This window comes from Lutra lutra, chromosome 7, assembly GCF_902655055.1.
Source record: "Lutra lutra chromosome 7, mLutLut1.2, whole genome shotgun sequence".
Lineage (NCBI taxonomy): Eukaryota > Metazoa > Chordata > Mammalia > Carnivora > Mustelidae > Lutra > Lutra lutra.
In genome coordinates, this window is record NC_062284.1 from 42,994,919 (window position 1) to 43,017,828 (window position 22,910).

Genomic DNA, 22,910 nt, shown 5'->3' on the forward strand with positions numbered 1-22,910 from the left:
ATATAAGTTCAGTTCATGTTATATACATAGTATTTGATAGAATATAAATATTTGGCTTGAAATTCTAAATTGTTCTCCCTTGATATTTTAAAGTAAATTGTCCTGCCACTATAAAACTAAGAACCAAATCCCTGATTTCAAGAATAAAACCCTGAATTTCAAGTAGAAAATATTTAATAAATACATAAAGAATCTGGATTTTGCTACTACCAGTATTTCTTGCCATAATGATGGTCCCTAAGTCTTTTTCATGCATAAATTAAACATTTAGAGAAAGACTTGAGTTTTCAAAGAAATATCACTTGAAAAGAAACAAGAAAGCCAGAGTAGCCCTAAAAACCTTCCCACTAGGCTAGAACAGCTTTCAGAAACAGGTCCAGCTGTCTGGGTTTAGATTCTACCATAACTCACTCTTCTTACCTGACCTTCTATTATGTTCCTGGCTTCACAACTGTTTTAGCCCTTAGTTCCATCTTTGTTCTCACTGTTAGATGTACCATATTTAAAACACTCCAAGTAGTTTCAAAATCTACTCTGACTGACACAAAGTTCTTTAGAGAAAGTTTTATTTAATCTGATGAATACTAAATTTATGACTTTTGTATCACTCTCTAAATTAGTCCTCAAATAATTTGGTCTCACGACACCTTTAACACACTTAACTTGAGAACCCTAAAAAGTTTTTTATTAGTGTGGGTTACAATTATTGATATTTACCATATTGGAAATCAAAATGGAGAAATTTTTAAAATATGTATTAATTCATAATTTTAAAACATTATGTAAAAAATAAAATAAAAAAGTGATAGCACTAATAACACATATTTATGAATATAACCACATTTCCAAACAAAAAGTTGTGGTAAAAATATTAGCATTGTTTTACATTCTTACAAATCTCTTTAATGTCTGGCTTGGCAGAAGACAGCTAGATTCACCTATCTCCTTCTGCCTTTGGGCTGTTGAAATGTTGTTTACTTCAAGCACATGAAGAAAATCTGACCTAATCGCAGATATGTAATAAAACAGGAGGAACATCCTCATGATCTTTTCATGTAATTATGGATACTACACCCAAACTCAACACGTGGTAATTTCTTAAAGGTTAATTGCATTTTGGAATCTGAAACTCTATCAATAATTTTTTCACATGAATTAAAATCAACTCGTCTGCCTTACACTTTAAAGGGACCTTTGACACATATCTGATTTTTTATTATACATTGGTAATATGAAAATATTGTGTCATTGAATTATGCAGATCATCTCAATGTTGACTGATTTCATTATTTAATATCAAAAATCATATTTGTTAGTATCACCACTGATATCATCAGAAAAGTCTTAAGTACTGGGAAGCTGCCAAGCTCCAGGTGGCAAATAAAGTTTTCAAAATTCCAATTTTTGCTCAAAGCTAAAAAATCTTATCATTGGCAACAAACATCATCAGCTGTTTTTTCTTGAAGTTGTTTTATTTTTTTTTATTTTTTTTAAAGATTTTATTTATTTATTTGACAGAGAGAGATCACAAGTAGATGGAGAGGCAGGCAGAGAGAGAGAGAGAGGGAAGCAGGCTCCCTGCCGAGCAGAAAGCCTGATGCGGGCCTCAATCCCAGGACCCTGAGATCATGACCTGAGCCGAAGGCAGCGGTTTAACCCACTGAGCCACCCAGGCACCCTTGAAGTTGTTTTATTGAAGTATCTACTAAACACCCAAATCTGAATAATAGTCTGTCAATCACTCTTCCATGTAAAGTGGTTTTCCAGGAAAAAAGCAACTTGTCCAGCTAACAATTCAAACAATGCACAGGTATTTTTCCTTGAGACAATTATCCTTATTAAGCGCTTAATACTTATTCCCTTCTTTGTCACACAAAATATTAAAGACATACTGAAGAGCTTAAGTTTATTAAAATTAAATTTTTCCTAGTCCACAAAGAACATTATTTTTTTTAAAGATTTTATTTATTTATTTGATAGATCACAAGCAGGCAGAGAGGCAGGTGGGGGGTGGGGGGGGGGAAGCAGGCTCCCCGCTGAATAAAGAGCTCGACGCAGGGCTTGATCCCAGGACCCTGGGATCATGACCTGAGCTGAAGCCAGAGGCTTAACCCACTGAGCCACCCAGGTGCCCCCACCAAGAATATTCTTAAGTGAAACTGGTGCTCTTTTTCTTTTGTTTCATCTTATTTTTTACTGTGACTACACGGTAGTGAACAATGCAATGGCTGGCTGCTAGGGAAGTTTGGTGCCACTGTCCTGATTCATGCTAAGACATCCACAATTTTAGCTAACGTTGTTTCTGCACCATCAGCACCAGTGGTGGCACAGTGAAAAATCATATATTATTTTAGTATTATGAAAATAGTTTTGACTTTTTGAGAAACATGCTCTGGGATAATTTTTTTAATTGACATAAAATAAGGAAGGAACATACACTTAGAAAGTAAAAAGATGAAATGATCATGAGTCTACATTAAGTCCTAGCCAAATGAATCAAAATATCATCAACAAAATTAACTATTCTCATTTCAGAATTGCCAGTATTCTGGGCCTAGTTTTTTATCCAGGTTAATGCAGTGTTTTTAAAAAAGAAACTCTGAATCAATTGGGTTTTCCTTTATAGTGACCACTGTCTGGGGATTTGGGGGGGATGGGGAAGGAGTTGTTTGTTTTTATCACCAATGTTACCCAGTGATTTTTGTTATGACTTGAATGGGCCACTGGAATTCATTTGTACCTTGGAGGCAGATTATTCCTAGGAGAATCAGAAAACACTGCCCCATGAGTATTTCCAGACTTTTATATTAAATAAAGTAATTGTGAGACAAATTAACATGGTAAGTTACACTTGCAAAGGGGCAGATTTCATTAAAAGAGGAATGCCTTTCAGGGTAGTTTCACTCAATGCTATGAAATTTTCCATGCAAATTCTTCTTCCATTGGTCAAAAGGACCAAAATATTAAAGAAGCTTCCAGCTGAAGAAGTAATTCCAACATAATGTTATTGTTTACATTTCTAGCACAGACCCCACTTGCCACTTATCAAAACAAATTTTAAGTATGACTAAGTTAATATAAAGTTCTATAAAGTTCTAGAAAATATATCAAATTATTTTATATATCAGAATTATTTTTAATGTACTTGTATGTATTAAATTCCCTACCATATAAAAAATCCTATTATAAATCTTAAAGCAGTCAGCCCTCAAATCTGCCTTTTGAGAAGCTTCAAATTTCACTATGCTACTGTATAAGACAATAGTCAACATGTACCTCTGGAGTTCCTATAGAGATAAGCAAATCAGGAAGGACTGAAGAACCCCAGAGGAGCACTTCTTATCAAGGCTCTAAATAAAGTCTCACTCACTAAAAATGGTTCCATTTTATTGGTTTTTACAAGTGTGAAAACGACTGCTACAGAGAGGAATTAAATATAATTGAGAAACTACCACACTCTAGAACCAGAGTCAGAAAGGCAGCCTGGATTTGAAAGTTATCCATAGATCAAACTGTAAGCTCCACAAGGGCAGTAGATCATACGTGCTTCACCCCATGAACATTCAGCATTCAGCACAGGGCTTTCCACAAGACGACACTAAATATTTAGTGAATGAACAAATGGCTACAGAACACTGGGAAACAGAAATGATGGTAAAGGAGAAAAACATGAATTACATTTCCATATTTTCTTTTTAAAAATGGTATATTATCAAATGGGCTCCATTAAAAGCTCAAGAATGGATAAGAATATAAAACTTTATATAGCTAGATATAATGAACCATGCATACCCACCAGGCTTGATGTCCTTGTAAACAAAGCTTTCCAAGCCATATATGAACTCCCCTGAGTGTGCGCCTGCATCCGCATGGCAGCAATAACCAGAATGCAAAGCATTTAAGAGACACCTTAATTTCACATGTAAAACATGTCTAAACTTAATTCAAAGAATTAGAAATCATGTAACAGACAGGAAAAATGTGGTGACAACAAAACCATCTATTTCTAAGGAAATATTCACAATGAAACCATTTCCAGTAGTTCAACATACAAACTTTATTATCATATTACAACAAAATTTCCTAATAATTGAAATTATAACAATTAACAATTTCAAATTAAGCAAGGCAGACAAATATCAATTATGGCCAATGTCTCAATGAATTAGTTGAAATTTTCAAACAGTGCAAAAGTCTGCTATTTTGGTTCCCTTTTCGCTCACTGTTTTGCCCATTTGCAGAATGAAATATTGCTGTGATAGTTATACTAACTTCAGAGTTAGTTTTAGTCTGATTTGTTCCCTTTAGATACACTGTTTGAATCCTTTCTATCCATTCTTATTAGTGATGGCTACATAGCACTGTCCTCCATTTCCCTCCTCACATATAGTCCAGACACGAAGGTAAGTTTAACCTTCCTAAAACACAGCTTTGATGACATCACCCCCTAGGTTTTTAAAGAAAGAAAAAGAAAATCTTACTACTGACTCTCTCACTGGTTACAGATGGAAAGTCTACCATGACACAACTAAAAATACAGGATCTACATAGAGCCAGAGTAGGTTCGAATTATAGCTCTAACATTTTCTAGCTGTGTGACTTAGGACAAGTTATGTAACTTGCAGCCTTCTCAACTGTAAAATGGGAACAATAATAGCCTTATAGAATTATGACTATTAAATGAGTCAATACATCTACAGCATTTTGAAGAGTGGCAATTAGTAAATGCTCAATAAGTGTTAGCTACTATCATTGCTATAACCATCACCACTGTCACCATCATGGCATTCAAATCTCTTAAAATTGACCTAAAGTGAGCTTTCCAACTTACAACTAATTACATTCCATCTGACTCCCAAATTCTGAGCTGTTCTCCATACATATTCTATTCTTCCCTCTCTTTACTGTCTCCTCTACTTAGAAAACCCTCTCTCCTTTTCTGCAAACTCACCTTTTAGATATAGCTGAAATATTTATCTTCACAGTGTCTGCCCTGATCTCTTTGGCTTAATGTAGTATGTTTGTTCTGAACTCCCTTACCACTTATCTGTACCTCTTTGATGAGACTCAACATATTTTCCTGTTTATGATTGATTATGCACATTTCTTATTTTTACAACTAAAATGTAAGGTTTTTGACAGCAGGATTCACAGATTTTCTGATTTTTCTGTTTCCAACAATGTGTTGAGCAGATTGGCATCAGAGTTCTCAAAAGTACCTGGTAACTAAACAATACTGCCTTCAAAATTCTAATTTTAAACCTAGCATTCTATCCCCAGCCAAAGAAAAGAAGTGTTTAAAAAAAAAAGACTTTCAGACTTGAAAGGATTTTAACAATTATATCCAACATATCCTTTCTTAAAAGCTACTAGATACACTTAAGCAAAGCAAAGTAACAAACTAATAAACAAAACTCAAAGGACCCAGAAAACAGTGAATTAAACACAGAAAACAGATGAAGACCAATTCTAGGATGACAACTGTGCATGCAGCAGGACTGAAAAAACAACCATTTCAAAGCAAGATCTCCAAGAGAAAAATGGGTCCAAGAAGGAGACCAATAGGTGGATGGGGCAATTGGAAAGTAACGCTGATAGTCATGTAACAGATTTCATGTAGCAAGTGTAAAGAATTAAAGGTAAATTTACACAGAAAACAAAGCAAATGAAAAAGTATTTACAAATTCAAGAAAAACAAAAGGTTGCATAAGAAAGAAAATATAATCATAGTACATTTGACCTACACAGTGAATTACACTGTCATAGTAATGTAAATTTTGACTAGTAAATAGCCAAAAATTATGATATGACCATATTATGAGGAGAGGGAGGGGAATTTAGATTGAAAGGAGATGGTAAGAGAAGTAAACTTCCTGACTACCATAAGAGAAAAGCTGAGATAATACCTTACATTAATAGATTAGATAGTGACAGAACATTAGTATATCTAAAATCATGGCTCCCTTTAAGGAATGGGTCTAAAGGGTAAAGAAGAGTGGGTAAAGAATAGTGGAATAGGAGACACATTTTTCATCAGAAGTCTTTTTGGCAAAACTATTTGATTTTAAAGTGTGTGTATATATCACTTAGATAAAATTAACAATTGTAAATACAGAATATACAGGATTTGGGAACCTTTGGCCTCACTAGGAATTTCATCTTTCCCTTTACTTTATAATAGCCCTTCCAGGAAAATAAACTCACTACAGTAAGATAAAAGGAGAAAAACATCAAGAAGTTTATTTTTACTGTTGGGCCAAATGTTTAAAAATGAACTCATTTATATCTCAGTTTTATTTTTTCCCACAATTGTGGGCAGCACTGTATTTTACCAAATGAAACAAATCAAGTAAAAATGCCTTTTTAAAGCAGATTAGCATAAGGACTTTGTTTCCAATTTTAACATCTGCTGCTTGGGGTTGAATCACTTTCCTTACGTCTCTGAGTCTCTATACATGTGCAATGGTACCTTTGTGCTTTTAAAACCAAGAAATAAGTAGAAAAATAATAAGCCTCAAAATAAAGTATGGTATTAAGTAATAATTATTAATAATGGTGGAATGCAAAGCATCAAAAGACCAGGGTGTCTTTTATTATTCGCATAAATAATAATACATGAAAATGACCGATATTCACAGAAACTAGAAAAATAATTATACTCAGTCAAGATAATTAAATGTATTGCAATTAAAAAACCCAATATCAACATATATCCCAATTATCCCATATTCCCCAATTCATCTCTTTAATTTTTTTAAAATACTGTTTTTAAGTAATCACTACACACAACTTGGGACTTGAATCCATAACCCCAAGATCAAGAGTCACATGTTCTACCAATTGAGCCAGCCAGGCACCCAGAATTCTCTTTAATACTCAAAACATTTTTCTGAAAAAATCTAAGAGAGTAATGTTAAAACTGAGTATACTTTCTGAATTTAAGTTCTATCCCACCAAAACCTAAATTTTATCATCCAAGAAGCTATTCTTTATACTATATAAGCCTAATAGACCTATTTACACATGGTGCCACAGATGTTCAGACCCTATATATCAAGTCATCCTTAACAGCCTCTCTGCCACAGCTAAACATATGAATTTCCTAAGCATTAAAGACCCAGGAGTCAAAATTTCATAGGTACTCAATACAGAACATACAGCACATTATCATTTGCCAATTAAGCTGTCCACTACTAGAACAAGAGAGACTATACATGCTTTTTCTTGCAGTTCACTGGAAACACGAAAATATTTTTTAAACAATCACAGTTATTTCCATCCAAAAATAAAAAAGAAAGAGGAACTGGAGGTTTGTTTCTGAAAAGGGAAAATATAGCTTAATTTTGTATATACATAATAAATTATATGTGTATAATAATGCTATATTATATATATAATGATACATTTTATTATATATACCAATTTATCTAAATATATATCAATATGCCTACTAATGAATATGTATCATTAAATATAGTGTGTTAAAAAATAAAGTTAATCTGACCTGTATCAAGAAAGAAGTGAAATTCTAGTGCTCTCCCAAGTCTTTCTCTTCATTTTATGGTACTATTTCCACATATACTAATTAACCAAGAGTGAATAAAAGTAAATAATCACACTGAATTGTCATGAGACAAAACAATTTTCATCTTGCTTTATTTAGCACATAAAAGTAATAGAAAAAAGAATACTGTTTTCATAAAAATATAAATTCTTAAACTTCAGAAGACAAAATATGCTCAAGTATTAAAAAGAGAAAAGAAAAACATTTTTAAGTTTTTAAAAATTTCTTTCATTAAGACAGCCTCCTCTGTATTTTAAGTATTTTAGTAATTTTTTATAAAAGAATCAATAATTCTGTATATGAAAAAGCACTTGAGGCAAAAAGAATCAGAATAATTGATAAAGACTTTAAATGAGAAAATATTTTTAAGAGAGATTTCTTATTGACTCAATTAAATGTCAGCAGCTTAAGCCAGGAAACAAAATCTTAGTATATCTGAGTATCATTTCTTAGTATATCTGATTACGATGCTGAATACAATCAGGAACTGGGATGTGATCTGATTGAAAGAGAAATACTGGAGGTTTGGAAAAGTCTTTCAACTTATCACTCTATAGACTGCTTTTTCATCTTATCCTTATTCTTGTTCCATAAACCAAATCCAAATAGTCATCAGATTTATTTTTAGATAAAAATAAAAAAACTAAACCTTGAGGTAAGATGTTAAAATGTTGAAATCTGAAGAACCAGGTTTTTAAAAATATCTTATACAATATAAAGAGATACAGCTAGAAACAGAATTACAGCACCATTTCCTCTAAACATTTATTTCACTATATTGATATGCTGAACCTCATTATCTCCCATGGATATACCTAAAAATGTAGAGGAGGAACCTATTAACATTTGACAGAAACAAACACGTCTGCAAGATCTCACTGAAAAGTCTCTAAAACACAGCACAATAAAAACGACTGGTCGAGGAAAGTGGGAAAATAAAACTGGCAGTGAGATCCGAAGGGGCACGTGCACCCGAATGTTTATAGCAGCAATGTCTACAATAGCCAAACTATGGAAAGAACCTAGATGTCCATCAACAGACGAATGGATAAAGAAGATGTGGTATATATACACAATGGAATACTATGCAGCCATCAAAAGAAATGAAATCTTGCCATTTGCAACGACGTGGATAGAACTAGAGGGTATCATACTTAGCGAAATAAGTCAGTCGGAGAAAGACAACTATCATATGATCTCCCTGATATGAGGGAGAGGAGATGCAACATGGGGGGTTAAGGGGGTAGGAGAAGAGTAAATGAAACAAGATGGGATTGGGAGGGAGACAAACCCTAAGTGACTCTTAATCTCACAAAACAAACTGAGGGTTGATGGGGGGAGGAGGGTTGGGAGGGGGGGTGGGATTATGGACATTGGGGAGGGTTATGTGCTATGGTGAGTGCTGTGAAGTGTGTAAACCTGGCGATTCACAGATCTGTACCCCTGGGGATAAAAATATATTATATGTTTATAAAAAATAAAATTAAAAAAAAAAACCTGGCAGTGAGATCAAACAATCACATGGCAATGATTCCCAAGTGTAAGTCATTAACATACTTATAGTCAAAATTTTGAGATATGATTTTGAAAGAATATTCTTTCTTTGGAACTACAACTTATGGAGGCTTAATAAAGCATCCTCTCTACAGTGCATTAAATATATCTAAAACCTAAATATATAAGCTTATCTAAAACAAACATATTGTATCGCTTCTCAGTCTTTTGGCTAAGATCATGTGTGAAACAAACATATTGTACCTTTCTCCGCTGCTTTTTGAAGGGCTTCTTCAATTCGGGATAGCTCTTTCTGTTTAATATCTTGCAAGGATTTTTCTTCTTTTTCAGCATCATATTTAATACCTAAAAATATATAGTAAGTTCACATACTAGGAAATACAATTATTAAATAAAGAGGAAAAGTTCAAACTCATTATGATTGTGTGTGTATTTATAAGTCTTGTAAGCCATTTTTTGGTAATTCAAAAGAGCTGCATTCTTTAAATTAGTTTTACAAAAAGCTTAAACATAAATAAATGATTCCTATTTATTTACAAAGCTTTAATCAAAACAGAAAGGAGAGACAGAAAGGAATTAAAGGGAGAGAGGAAGAAAGGAAAAGGGGTAAGGGGGGAAGAATGAGTAGAAAGGTAAAAGGGAGAAAAAGAAGGAAGGCAGAAAATATAATTTCTAGTTATTTTTGTCTGAGGAGTAAAATTTTGGGTAACTATAAAAAACATGTAACATCTAGTACTAGCTGGTTATCAATACAGATTAATAAAAAGACTTTCCAAATTTAAGACTATATACTAACAATCAGAAAATATATCTCCTTTTTATCCAGAAATCTCATTTCTGATAATGTATCCTAAGGAAATAATACAAAAGAACAAAAAAGATACCTATAAGAATGAGGTGTTTATAATGTTCAATGTAAGAGCCCAAAACAGTAGGCACCGCACAATAAAATACCATACAGCCTTTCAAAATTACCCCATCATATACCAAAAATATGTACCTTAAGTAAAAAAACAGATCCATGTTGTATACATAATGTGATAAATGCTACATCAAATCAAATATGTATATAGTAAAGCATGGAAAGCAAAATATAAAAATAAAAATTGTGTTTGCTTTATGGTTGGGAAAACAAGTAATTTTTCCCTGAAATATCCAAACTTTTCTTAACATTACCTTGTTCTTACAACTGAACAGTTCAACAAAATATATTACTTAAATAAACACTATTGCTTTATATACATTCATTAAAAATTAAAATACTTTCATTTATGATAAAAAAATTACCTATTTCACACACATTTTTGAACGAGCATTCTCTCAAAATGAGAAGCAACAAATAGAGAAAAAAAAGTCCATTCTTTAAATCTGTAGATTAATACATCAGTACTTTTTTTTTTTTTTAAGATTTTATTTATTTATTTGTCAGAAAGAGAGAGAGAGAAAGCACACAAGCAGGCAGAGAGGCAGGCAGAGGCGGAGAGAGAGGCAGGCTCCCTGCTGAGCAAGGAGCCCGATATGGGACTTGATCCCAGGACCCCAGGATCATGACCCGAGCCGAAGGCAGCAGCTTAACCCACTGAGCCACCCAGGCGTCCCCACATCAGTACTTTTTAAAAACTTATTTCATTTCCTTCTCCAAAAGCAAATTTTTAATGCATCTCAAACTTAAAATGAAGGCTTAGTTGCAAAATAATTATTCGCAGAGAAGATAATAAATTTAACAAACAGTTGGAATTATTCTTCCCAATAATAACATAAAAACATTTTATGTACAATTCTGGCAATATATATGCATATATATGTAAAATGTATAAATGTAAAATATAAAATATATATGTGCATATACGTATACAATTAGTTTATTTAAAGTACCTTCTATTTTATTAAACATAATAAAATAGTTAACCATTTAATAAAATACTTAACCATTTAATTTCACTATGCTATTGCTGAATGGTTATAACCTAAAACAACATACTTGCTCCAGGGACAACAAGCAGGTAGAGTCCCTCTAGGGTCGCAATAACTGCTTCTCCATAAAGGTTCTTCCAAGGAATCTTCAAAGTTAATTTATCTAAAGAAACATAATTTCAACCTTAAATTCTTTTTTGGGCTACTCCAGAAGATACACATTTCCCACTTTGCATTTAGAGAAAAAGTATAACAAAACCCATCACACACATAGTATGTATATCACTCAGAAAAAAATGAAAAAACTCCAACACTGAAGTTTGCAAAGATCTCTTCCGCATTAATTACTATTTGAAGTAACTATTCACACTGTGCTTAAACGTTTCAAACTTTTCGGCATCATCTCATTTGATATATGCCCAACATACAAGAAGAATGAGGCAGCTATTATTTCAATTTTGAAAACAGAAAACTCACTCCCAGGGAAGTTAAATAAATTACATAAATCTACCTAAGTCATCAGTGTGGATGCCAGAGTGACCCAACTACTCATACCACCAGAATCACTGGCACCTTTAAATAAAAATTTCTGAAGTTCCAAGAACAGTCTAACAGCATAACAAGCAGAAGAGGAAATAAAATAACACACGTAAGGGAGCATACTTTGATTCACCTGCATGGCTTATGTTGGTCAACAGTTTTAGCTGGGAATCTATTCCCAGGGTTCAAATTATTTCTCCATTTAAATTTTATTTTTTTCTGGGGCACCTGGGTGGCTCAGTCATTAAGCATCTGCCTTCAGCTGGGGTCATGATCCCAGGGTGCAGGTATCAAGCCCGGCATCATCATCAAGCTTCTCCCTCTCCCACTCCCTCTGCTGTGTTCCCTCTCTCATGTCTCTCTCTGTCAAATAAATAAAATCTTTTTTTTTAATTTATTTTTCCTTCTGTCTATAAACCTGTTGAGTTTCCTAAATAGTTACCATGTCGGTGGAGTCTAGAGGCAATGCCAGTGTACATCTGGGCCATTTCTAAGTCTAATGACTTTAGAGTAAGAACCACCTGTATTTAAAACAGATACTGTTACATATGTAGCTAACTCATAAACTCTGAAAAAGTTGATTTGAGGGATGACTGGGTGGCTCAGTCAGTTGGGCATCTGATTACTTCCGCTCAGGTTATGATCTCAGGGTCCTGAGATGAAGCTCTGTGATGGGCAAGGTGCTGGGCATGGAGTCTGCTCAAGATTCTCTCTCCCCCACTTTCTTCCACCCCTCCCCCTGCTCACATGCACATCCTCTGTCTCCAACATAATAAAATCTTTTTTAGAAAAGTTGATTTGAGGGGCACCTGGGTGGCTCAGTGGGTTAAGCATCTTCCTTCGGCTCGGGTCATGATCCCAGGGTCCTGGGATCGAGCCCCACATCAGGCTCTTTGCTCAGCAGGGAGCCTGCTTCCCCCTGTCTTTCTGCCTGTCTCTCTGCCTACTTGTGATCTCTGTCAAATGAATAAATAAAATCTTTAAAAAAAAAAAAAAGTAGATTTGATTGCCTTTATGGTGAGCATGAGACTGAAAAAGTCAGAAATGCCCCTTTAACTATAGCACACCAAAAAAGGGATGTCTGTTCCCTATACCTTTTCTTCTCTCCATTTATCCTCACTCATTATCCTCCCATCCTTCATATCCTGACTTCCACTGGAATTGAGTTAGTTATATCACTGCCTTCCATTTACAGTATAGGAAATTTTTTAATCTTTAAGTAAAAGGATAACCAAGGAGCTCCCACAAATATGTCTAGCTCTTAGAAAACCAGAACATTCTTGAGCTTACTTAACCACACTGACTTTACAGGTTAGGTGTAATATTTTAACCTCAGAAAAATTTAATAACTAATAGAAAGGCTCCATAAACCAAAAAAGGGACAAATATTTTTAAAAATATGCTTTTATCCTTATATGTAAAGGGTCAGTGAGTAACCCTGAAGGGAGTCATTAAATTTTTATGCTTTAAAAGACAAAAGAACAAATTCTGAAACTTCAGCAAACCTCTTCTAAAATGTAAACCCAGTTCTAATAACATAATGAATAATGTAAAAGTTCTTAGTCACATATAACTCACCCAGTACCCCAGAAATGCAATTTTAATACTATGTCCTAAAATTGGATCTAACTTCTTTGAAGACAAACATATATTTATCCTTGCCTCTCCCACAGCTACCTACGTAGTCTCACATAACACTGTATGCATAAATATCTCTAAGGAAAAAAGGATAAATGAATGGCATTAACTTTACTCTAGGATTTCAATTAAACATGCAGGACCACAGTACTTCTAGATATCACCACAGCTAAATATCACCACTTCACCCAGCACACGGCTCTGTATAACAGACAAGCGAAAAGATAATGCCTGCCCTAGGGATGCTTTCAATCTAAGGGAGTGTCACCTGTTTCAAGAGACAGAAACATAAAAACATTACTTTATATTAAACGGAACATGCATAAGGTGATACAAAGTAAACTCAAACAGAAGTATTCAAGTAGTCAAGTAGTTGCTGAGATGCTAGAACAGTGAAAGACAAAGCCTCCCCTGAATACAAAACAAATGAGGAAGGAAAGCCATGTGGTGAAGTAGCAGGATGATGGAAGTAGAAGGAATGATGGTGGCATAAGTGAAAATTTTAAAGTTAACAGCAAGTTATCTAGGGCTGTAAACTACATTTTTAAAAAGTAAAAATCAGGTAATATGGAAGAGTTGAGAGGACTAATTTCTTCAACAGAGAGGAAAGCTAGCTATGGATGATCTTAGTGTAAGAGTTTAGCTGCAAACACTTTCTACTTACCAAGACATACCCTCTATACCACGTTGCTGCACAGTATATCAAGTGAAATGACTGAACAAAACATGAGGGAAATAAGCTACACTTAAATTTTATTTACAAGCACTTGGCAAATTATATTACTTCCACTTTTAAAGAAAAAGCATATAGAACTTAGATATCAATTTTGAAAATCAAGATCTATTTTGTGTAGCAGAACCAAAACCTAAAAAGTATCATTGCAGCTTAAAAGTCCTTCCATTTGAAGAGTAATTTTCTACCCTTTTGGCAGAAATTCTGAAGTATTTATGTATTACATATAACGTATATTAGGCCCAGAGCTCCAAAAACTCTAAACAACAGAAGTCAAAACCTCTCACATTTTTGTTTTAGATCAAATAATACCAGAAAAATAAAGAACTAAAAGGATTAAGAATAACTCAAGTGAAGAGTACTTACCAATTTGGCCAGCTTTGACTTTAAAAGGAACATCCAACTCACTCTTCAAAAGAAAGAAAAAAATTTAAAAGACATCTCAAATTATTAAGCTCCCCCCAAATTACCTTTACATCATCATTTAAATACACAATCAATCAATACACAATCATTTCACAGGAAAAACATGAAATAAATTTTCTGTATCTGAGTAACTCAAGACATCCTGAAATAAAAAAAGAATTTCTACTGACTCAAATTGGACTTTGAGGAAAGAACCACAAGAGAAACAAAACTATAAATAGGAATAATAGGAAAAGAGTTTGTAGCTAAAGAAAGTAATTGGGTAAACTGAATACCTGTTTTAATAAACCAAACCAAGATGGATGGAAATGCCATGAACCTAAAATAATGATAGACACCGTTTATCTAAAACACTAAAATAGGAAAAGAAAGAGTCCTTTCACAAAAATTAGATGAAAACAATAACTGAACAATTATTTTCACTCAAATAAAATATATGGCAAATAAGCAAAAGAATCTTAAAGGAAAGGGAGATTCTCCACTTACTATTTACCAAATTAGCATTTACTTTAGATTAAGTTATTGACAGGTACCAAAAATTAATAAAAATAAACTTTCACTTATCCGGATTCCAAACCACCAGAAAGTACAAATAACTTTTTTATTCACAGAGTATTAAGCAATACCAATATTCACAATGATCACTTGAGTCTTTAGAATTATTAAAAATTAAACCAATCAGAATTACTAAAAATTAAACCAATCTAACCAATTTGTTACCTTAGTATATACTATCAACCTGGTGACTGAAATATAGCACTTTAGGTAACAATTAACTAAAATAATCAGTTTACCCAATCATCCTATTACGCAAGCATTCAAGGTGAACAGGAATGAAACATAATACTGATCTTTTCGTAGACCAAAAAACAAAATTCCTCTCTGGTGGTTAAGATTGCAGCTCTACACCCAAGGTGGCAGTGGCAAGTTGGGGAGGTGGGAAATGTATTCAAGGGCATTCATATTATACTTTATGTTATGCAGGATACAAACTTTGAATTATACACTTCTAAAAGTTTGGGCTCATGTGCACTTTGATCCTCATGAAATAATTTTTCACAAAAAATAAATGTAAAGGGGCGCCTGGGTGGCTCAGTGGGTTAAAGCCTCTGCCTTCAGCTCAGGTCATGATTCCAGGGTCCTGGGATCGAGCCTCGTATCAGGCTCTCTGCTCAACAGGGAGCCTGTTTCAGAGAGCCTGCTTCCCCCTCTCTCTCTCTCTGTTCTGCCTGCCTCTCTGCCTACTTGTGATCTCTGTCCGTTAAATAAATAAAATCTTTAAAAATAAATAAATAAATAAATAATAAATGTAAAGAACCCACAGTCAAAGTAAAACCTCACTAATCCAATTTAATTGGGGAAAGGAGGCTAGTTTGAGTTAATGGAGATTATTAATTACTAAATAATTTACTATATTTAACTATAACCCAAATTCAAACTACACTAACAGAGTTCAATTTGTCTCTTAAATATCCTCTTATAAATCCTCTCACCACAATTCTTTATTTTTTTAAAGATTTTATTTATTTATTTGACAGAGAGAGCCACAGCGAGAGAAGGAACACAAGCAAGAGGAATGGGAGAGGGAGAAGCAGGCCTCCCACCATGCAGGGAGCCCAAGGCGGGGCTCGATCCCAAGACCTGGGGATTGTGACCTGAGCTGAAGGCTGATAGTTAAAGAATGAGCCACCCAGTTGCCCTCACTGCAATTCTATTTATACTTCTTTCCTTCTAAAATATTTTCCTAAAAAGGGAAAAAAATAACCTTTACTCCAATCTCCAGCAGAAGAGTCTTACGTTCTAAATTTTGGGGTAAAATTTAAAAAGTTGTAGCATCCTATACAAATAAAGGAAGGGAAAAAAAAATTAAATATTTTGAGTGCACTACTTTTAATCTTAGTCAAGCCACAAAAGCAAAGACATACTATATTACTTTGTACTATTAACTCCAATTTAAAGATGATTAAACTAATGCTCACAGAAACTTAGAAACTTGCCAAAAGTCACATAGCTGGTAAAAGGGCAGAACCAGCACTGAAACCCAGGTCTGCCACACTCCAAGGTCCATGCCCTTTCCCATGCCTGCCAAATGGTTTCCAGCAGAACAAAATAAATTGTTACTCCACGTGACAAAGTTCTATTCTTAAGATCTTTAATGACCAAAACTGGCTTCCCTGAGACCAGTCATTTGAGCACTTTGGGTATAAGACTCTCCTTAATTACACAGCTCATCATGTAGAAAGCCAACCAGAAGTCAACACTAGGATTATAAAACATACTATAGTTGTTAGATATCTGACCTATTAATTAAAGAATAAACTTATTTTGAGGCATCTGGGTGGCTCAGTGGGTTAACTTTCTGACTCTTGATTTTTGGCTCAGGTCATGGTCTCAGGGTTGTGAGACTAAGCCCTGCATCAGGTTCCATGCTCAGTACGGAGTCTGCTTGGGATTCACTTTGTCTCTCTCTCTCTTCCCCTCCCACTCCTCACGTCTGTGTGCTCTCACTCTTTTTCTCTGTCTCTCTAAAACAGATAAATAAAATCTTAAAAAAAAAAAACTCATTCCTAAGACTTTGTAAAATCAAATTAAGTCTGATAGGCTAAAGCCTAATAGACCGGGAGGAGGAATAGGGGATAGAGCACTAGAATCCAAAAAATCTACTTGATCTATTAATATTACCATAATATTATAAGGCTGGACTGTCAATGTATTTCCAAAAATGCAATTATTCATTTGAAAAATTGTTAAAGTCAAGTTCCTATTTACCAAATATGTAAAGATAATTCTGGAGAAAATTACTTAAAGTAAGACAAATGTCCTACAAATCTATTCAGTCAAATTAAGTCAAGGAAAAACATTTCACTTTCTAAGAGAGAGCATTTTGATCAACAGGAAAAAAAAAATCTAAATTTTTAATCTCAGATTTTCCTAAAGCAAACAGTTCAAAAAGTAATCTTTCTCTGAGTGACTCAATCACTTTATCTGGTACCTGGTACCAGATACCAAGTAACCAAGAATTTCTGAAAGTTTACCAAATTAACTGAGTGATCAACATAGTTTGAAAACTTACCAGAGCATTTTCTTTTATCTGTAGGTTATCTAAAGCCACATTACCTTTAAAAAAAGGGGGGGGGAGGAAAAATATGAAGTTAAAATATCAATTAGTATAGCCTGTCATAATGCAGTATGAAACACTATGACACTATGCTAAGAGTTAAGACAATAGGTAAGCAAAGCAAACTTCAAGAACTTAAGCAGCTACTAACACAAAGTATTGCTATATATATGCAAATGGTATTATATATATGTAGGTTAGCCCAGGACAAAAGAAATTACAAATACTTAAACTGGCTAACATTTAAGTAGACAGGAGAAAGAATGTGGAGACTCTCAGACTAAAGAATTCCAGAACCAAAGAAAATATCTATCATTTTGAATGACTAAGCTAAAAACCTCAAAAAAACAAAAAGAAAGAAAGAAAAAAAAGGACATAAAGAGATGACTATTAGAACAGATCAATCATATTGTAACCCAGGATTCTCTCCTTAATTATGCTATCAATGAACATTTTCTACAGGAATATAATGTTAGTCTTTTGAAACTCCAAACATGGCATCTTCCCAATGATTATTGTTTATGGTTCTAAAGTTACCTTTTTTTTTTTTAAAGTAAACTCTACATCCCAATGTGGGGCTCAAACTCATGACCCCAAGATCAAGAGTCACTACTCTACCAAATGAGCCAGCCAGGTGCCTTCATTGTTCTAATGTTAACTCATCCAATTCTTCTTTTTTTTTTTTTTTAAAGATTTTATTCATTTATTTGACAGAGAGAGATCACAAGCAGGCAGAGAGGCAGGTAGAGAGAGAGGAGGAAGCAGGCTCCCTGCCGAGCAGAGAGCCCGATGCGGGGCTCGATCCCAGGACCCTGAGATCGTGACCTGAGCCGAAGGCAGCGGCCTAACCCACTGAGCCACCCAGGCGCCCCCATCCAATTCTTCTTAAATCTAAAGCCATTATGGTACCATTATATGACTCCAGTTTTAAACACTGTACTTACATTTGTTGATATAATATACTTAAATATTCTTACTTACATAAAAACCGAACCAAAAGAAAAAGGTTTCCATTTCACTTAAATTCTCTAAAGGTTAATAAAACTATTCTTTCAATATTAAATATAAGCATGAGTTATTCAGTTATATATTTTCTTAACCACTCATGACACATTTATATTTTTAAAAATACTATACTTTCGGGCACCTAGGTGGCTCTGTTGGTTAATGACTACCTTTGGCTCAGGTCAGGATCCTGAAGTCCCGGGATAGAGTCCTGCATCAGGCTCCCTGCTCGGCAGGGAGTATGCTTCTCCTTCTGACCCTCTCCCCTCTCATGTACTCTCTCTCACTCTCTTTCTCTCTCAAATATATAAATAAATAAAAATCTTTTTTAAAAAAATACTATGCTTTCTATGCTACCCATAAGTATTTTTCGAACAAGTAATTTTTCCCTCACAGTACTTTGGAGTGAACTAAAAAGAATATTTAATTCTTTTATGCTATTGTCAGAGATGTACTTTTCCCAGATCTCAGAGTTTTTTCAAACAAAAAACACTTCTATGAGTTAGGTGCTGAAAAGAGAGAGATGAGAAAAACAACATCCCTGCTAATACGGAGCTCACAGCCTAGCAAAGGAGACCAAATTTCTAAAATTTTAGAAATATTCTAGTGGCATTCCAGGAGAGAGTGCAGAGATGCAAAGAAGGAGAAACCTAACTGCCTAAGGAGATCAAGAACTTCCCACCAAAGTCTTGGCTAGAAGGCCAAAGAAATATTTACCAGGTGGATAAGAAAAGAGGGCAAACACACATGCATGAGTAAGACACATTTTAGAAACCACATGTGGTTTGGTGTAGCTAGAGGGTGTGAGAAAATAAAAATGGGAGATAAAGTCAGAGAGGTTGGCAGGAGCCAGACTAACAAGAATTTTGAGGATGAAAAGTTCAGATTGGTCACAACACGGAGATGAAATATGTATAATAGGGATGACAAAATCAGAGCTATATTTTAGAACCATTACTCTGCTCCTCTAAGAAATAACCATGGATCCGTCCAAACAATTCAGCTACAAGGATATTGCAGTACTGGTTATAAGGGCAGAAACAAAGGATGAATAGGAAGGAGGGAGAGTGAAGGGAGAGGAAACCTAAAGAACTGAATGTCCAAGAAGAAGGCATAAATCATAATACATCATAATATAGAGCAAAAAATTAGACAGATTAGATTAGAAGAATATTAAGTTTTTAAAAGGGGGGCAAGCCCAGATTGATCCAATCTGATATAAAGAGTATATATGCACACATACAAAGAAAACAACTCTAAGACTATACATCTTATGATCAGAGTGGTTATTTCCATATAATAAAGTTCATTTGCTATCTAAAATAAACTGCCAAAAGCTGCAAAAAACGAGAGAAGCCTCACAATAGGGAAGAAAATACATTATAATAGGAAGAAATGGAAATAATATAGGCAGTCAAGCAGCTTCTACAATACACTAAAGAAAAGGGGGGTCTGGGTGGCTCAGTCTGTTAAGCATTTGACTCTTGATTTTTGCTCATATTATGATCGCAGGGTCCTGAGATCAAGCCTGTGTTGCCCCGCATCACCCTGTTGCCCAGGAGTCTGCTTAAGATTCTCTCCCCCTTGAACCCTCTTACAATGTTGGTAGGAATGCAAGTTGGTGCAGCCAGTTTGGAAAACAGTGTGGAGATTCCTTAAGAAATTAAAAATAGAGTTACCCTGACCCTGCAATTGCACTACTGGGTATTTACCCCAAAGATACAGATGGAGTGAAAAGAAGGGCCACGGTCACCAAACTGTGGAAAGAACCAAGATGCCCTTCAATGGACGAATGGATAAGGAAGATGTGGTCCATATACACTATGAAGTATTATGCCTCCATCAGAAAGGATGAATACCCAACTTTTGTAGCAACATGGACGGGACTGGAAGAAGAGATTATGCTAAGTGAAGTAGGTCAAGCAGAGAGAGTCAATTATCATATGGTTTCTCTTATTTGTGGAGCATAACAAATAACATGGAGGACATGGGGAGATGGAGAAGAGAAGGGAGTTGAGGGAAATTGGAAGGGGAGATGAACCATGAGAGACTATGGACTCTGAAAAACAATCTGAGGGTTTTGAAGGGGCAGGGGGGTGGGAGGTTGGGGGAGCCAGGTGGTGGGTACTACAGAGGGCACATATTGCATGGAGCACTGGGTATGGTGCATAAACAATGAATTTTAGAACACTGAAAAAAATTTAAATTAAATTTTTAAAAAATGATTCTCTCTCCCTCTCCCTCTGCCCTTCTCCCTGCTTACTCATGCTCTATCTCTAGTGAGAGAAAGAAAGGAAGGAAGGAAGGAAGGAAGGAAGGAAGGAAGGGAAAGAAAGAAAAAGAAAAATATACTAAGTAGAAATTAAAATGTGAAATAGTAACTTCAGGGTCAAAAAGGCAAAGTCAGAGTAAGAAGTTATTTTATAGGTAGAATTGACAAGATGGTATCACAGACCAAATGCAGGGGTAATAAAGCAGTTGTAGAAAACAGACATGTGTTCTGGAACTGGGGGAAAAAAAGGTCCTTAAGAAGTATTATGTGTATGACCAGTGCTGTTACTTTGATCCTATTCTCTCTGCTCATATCTTCCAATCTAGACAAGGGAATTTCGATTAAACTTGGTATTCATGGGGGTAAAAAAAAGAAGTATTATGTGCAAAAATTACATAAAAAAGAAAAATATTCCTGGATTTAATTCCTTCAGATAATGAATTATAAATAATTACAACTAGGAACTCTATTCAAGCCAAAAGAAGTAAACTGCACAGATGTTAGTACATATTGGAAGGAATCCAAACTAGTTTAACAAGATCTAAGACCCATATAGAGACTTGTGAACTTGCTTATGAATCTGGATTCATCAACCCAGTGATCCCCACTCATGGGTCAAGAGTCACCAAGAGTTCTCATGAAAAATCTGCATTAGATATGAAGTAATTTTTAAAATAATTATTAAGACACTAACATAATATGTGTAAAAATATGAATGTGCTTATAAAAAGTAGGTTGTTTCTAGCACAGTGGCACTTTGATTCTTCAATGAATAGATGGTATTTAAAAGTGAAATACTGAAAACTACCAATGGCTAACAGAGTTAAACAAGTATTCTTAGAAAGTCAGACAAAGAGATCATTGTTAACAGGATTAAGGATTTTTTTAATTAAATTTTTTCAGTATTTTTTAGTTTTTATAATAATTAAATATGATTTTTATTTTAAATTATATAAATTATAATAAAAATGGAAAACAAAACCCAGGTAAATTCTTTTTTTTTTTAAAGATTTTATTTATTTATTTGTCAGAGAGAGAGAGAGAGAGAGCGAGAGTGAGCACAAGCAGATAGAGTGGCAGGCAGAGGCAGAGGGAGAAGCAGGCTCCCTGATGAGCAAGGAGCCCGATGTGGGACTCGATCCCAGGACTCTGGGATCATGACCTGAGCTGAAGGCAGCCGCTTAACCAACTGAGCCACCCAGGCGTCCCCCCAGGTAAATTCTAACATCAATAGGACCTCAATATATTTTATATACGTTCCTCCTATATCTAATAGTCAACTTACTTAGAGAAGCATTTAAAAAAATCTTATTTCTGCTTACGGTTTAGCAAACAAATGCATATTCCCTCTCTGAAAAACGTGCATGCTATCTAACAAACAGTAAATATAACAATGAAATAAGAATGACACATTCTTTAAGTTATTTGCACTGAAGGAGGAGTCACTAGCCTCAGTACAAAGAAAAGGGGAGGAATAGTAGCAAATTGCAGATTAACACCAGGGTAAAAGTGCATTCATTCAACCAGCACCTGAGTGCTTTATCTAGGTTAGGCACTGTGCTAACATGTATTCTTCCACTAAACTGCATGCTTTTCTGCAGATATATATGCAGGAGTTGAACTGCCTATCTTCGGAATGTCAGAAATTGTTTATGTAAAAAATAATTTACACGACTAAGATTAAAGCAGATCCCCTCCTAAATATCAACCATTTTATATTTAACTGGATACTAAGGAAAAGTTAATATTTAATCTCCTGTTTCTACTTCAAGATAGCATAATAATTCCATATATAAACAAATAACTTTATTGCTATAGCCAGATTACAGGGCTAAGAACAGAGGCCATACAAAGTTCCTGAAAATCTGGAGGAAGGGTAAATATTCGAGTCAAAACTTTAAAAAACAGGGGCACCTGGGTGGCTCAGTGGGTTGAGCCTCTGCCTTCAGCTCAGGTTTGAGCTGAAGGGATTGAGCCCCGCATCGGGCTCTCTGCTCAGCAAGGAGCCTGCTTCCCCCCTCTCTGCCTGCTGCTCTGCCTGCTTGTTATCTCTCTCTCTCTGTCAAATAAATAAATAAAATCTTTAAGAAAAAAAAACTTTAAAAAACAAACAATAAAAAGAATAAGTTGGAGATGGATAAACTAGATAAACTTAACACTGACAGCAAGAAGGGCACTAAAGCCA

The 22,910-nt window shown here is 34.7% G+C and overlaps 1 protein-coding gene across 3 annotated transcripts in view; it reads right to left on the reverse strand.

The window, feature by feature from the left end:
• Positions 1-22,910, reverse strand: part of VPS13C (vacuolar protein sorting 13 homolog C) — a 187,272-nt gene that overhangs the window by 154,222 nt on the left and 10,140 nt on the right. For 2 of the 3 annotated variants that reach the window (XM_047735661.1, XM_047735662.1), the window contains exons 2-6: positions 17,404-17,447; positions 14,271-14,313; positions 11,061-11,156; positions 9,323-9,424; positions 3,797-3,859 (exon numbers count right to left, since the gene is read on the reverse strand). In XM_047735661.1, the coding sequence (XP_047591617.1) occupies positions 3,797-3,859; positions 9,323-9,424; positions 11,061-11,156; positions 14,271-14,313; positions 17,404-17,447 (348 nt within the window). The remainder of the gene's footprint in view (positions 1-3,796; positions 3,860-9,322; positions 9,425-11,060; positions 11,157-14,270; positions 14,314-17,403; positions 17,448-22,910) is intronic. The other variant, XM_047735663.1, reaches the window with a different exon arrangement.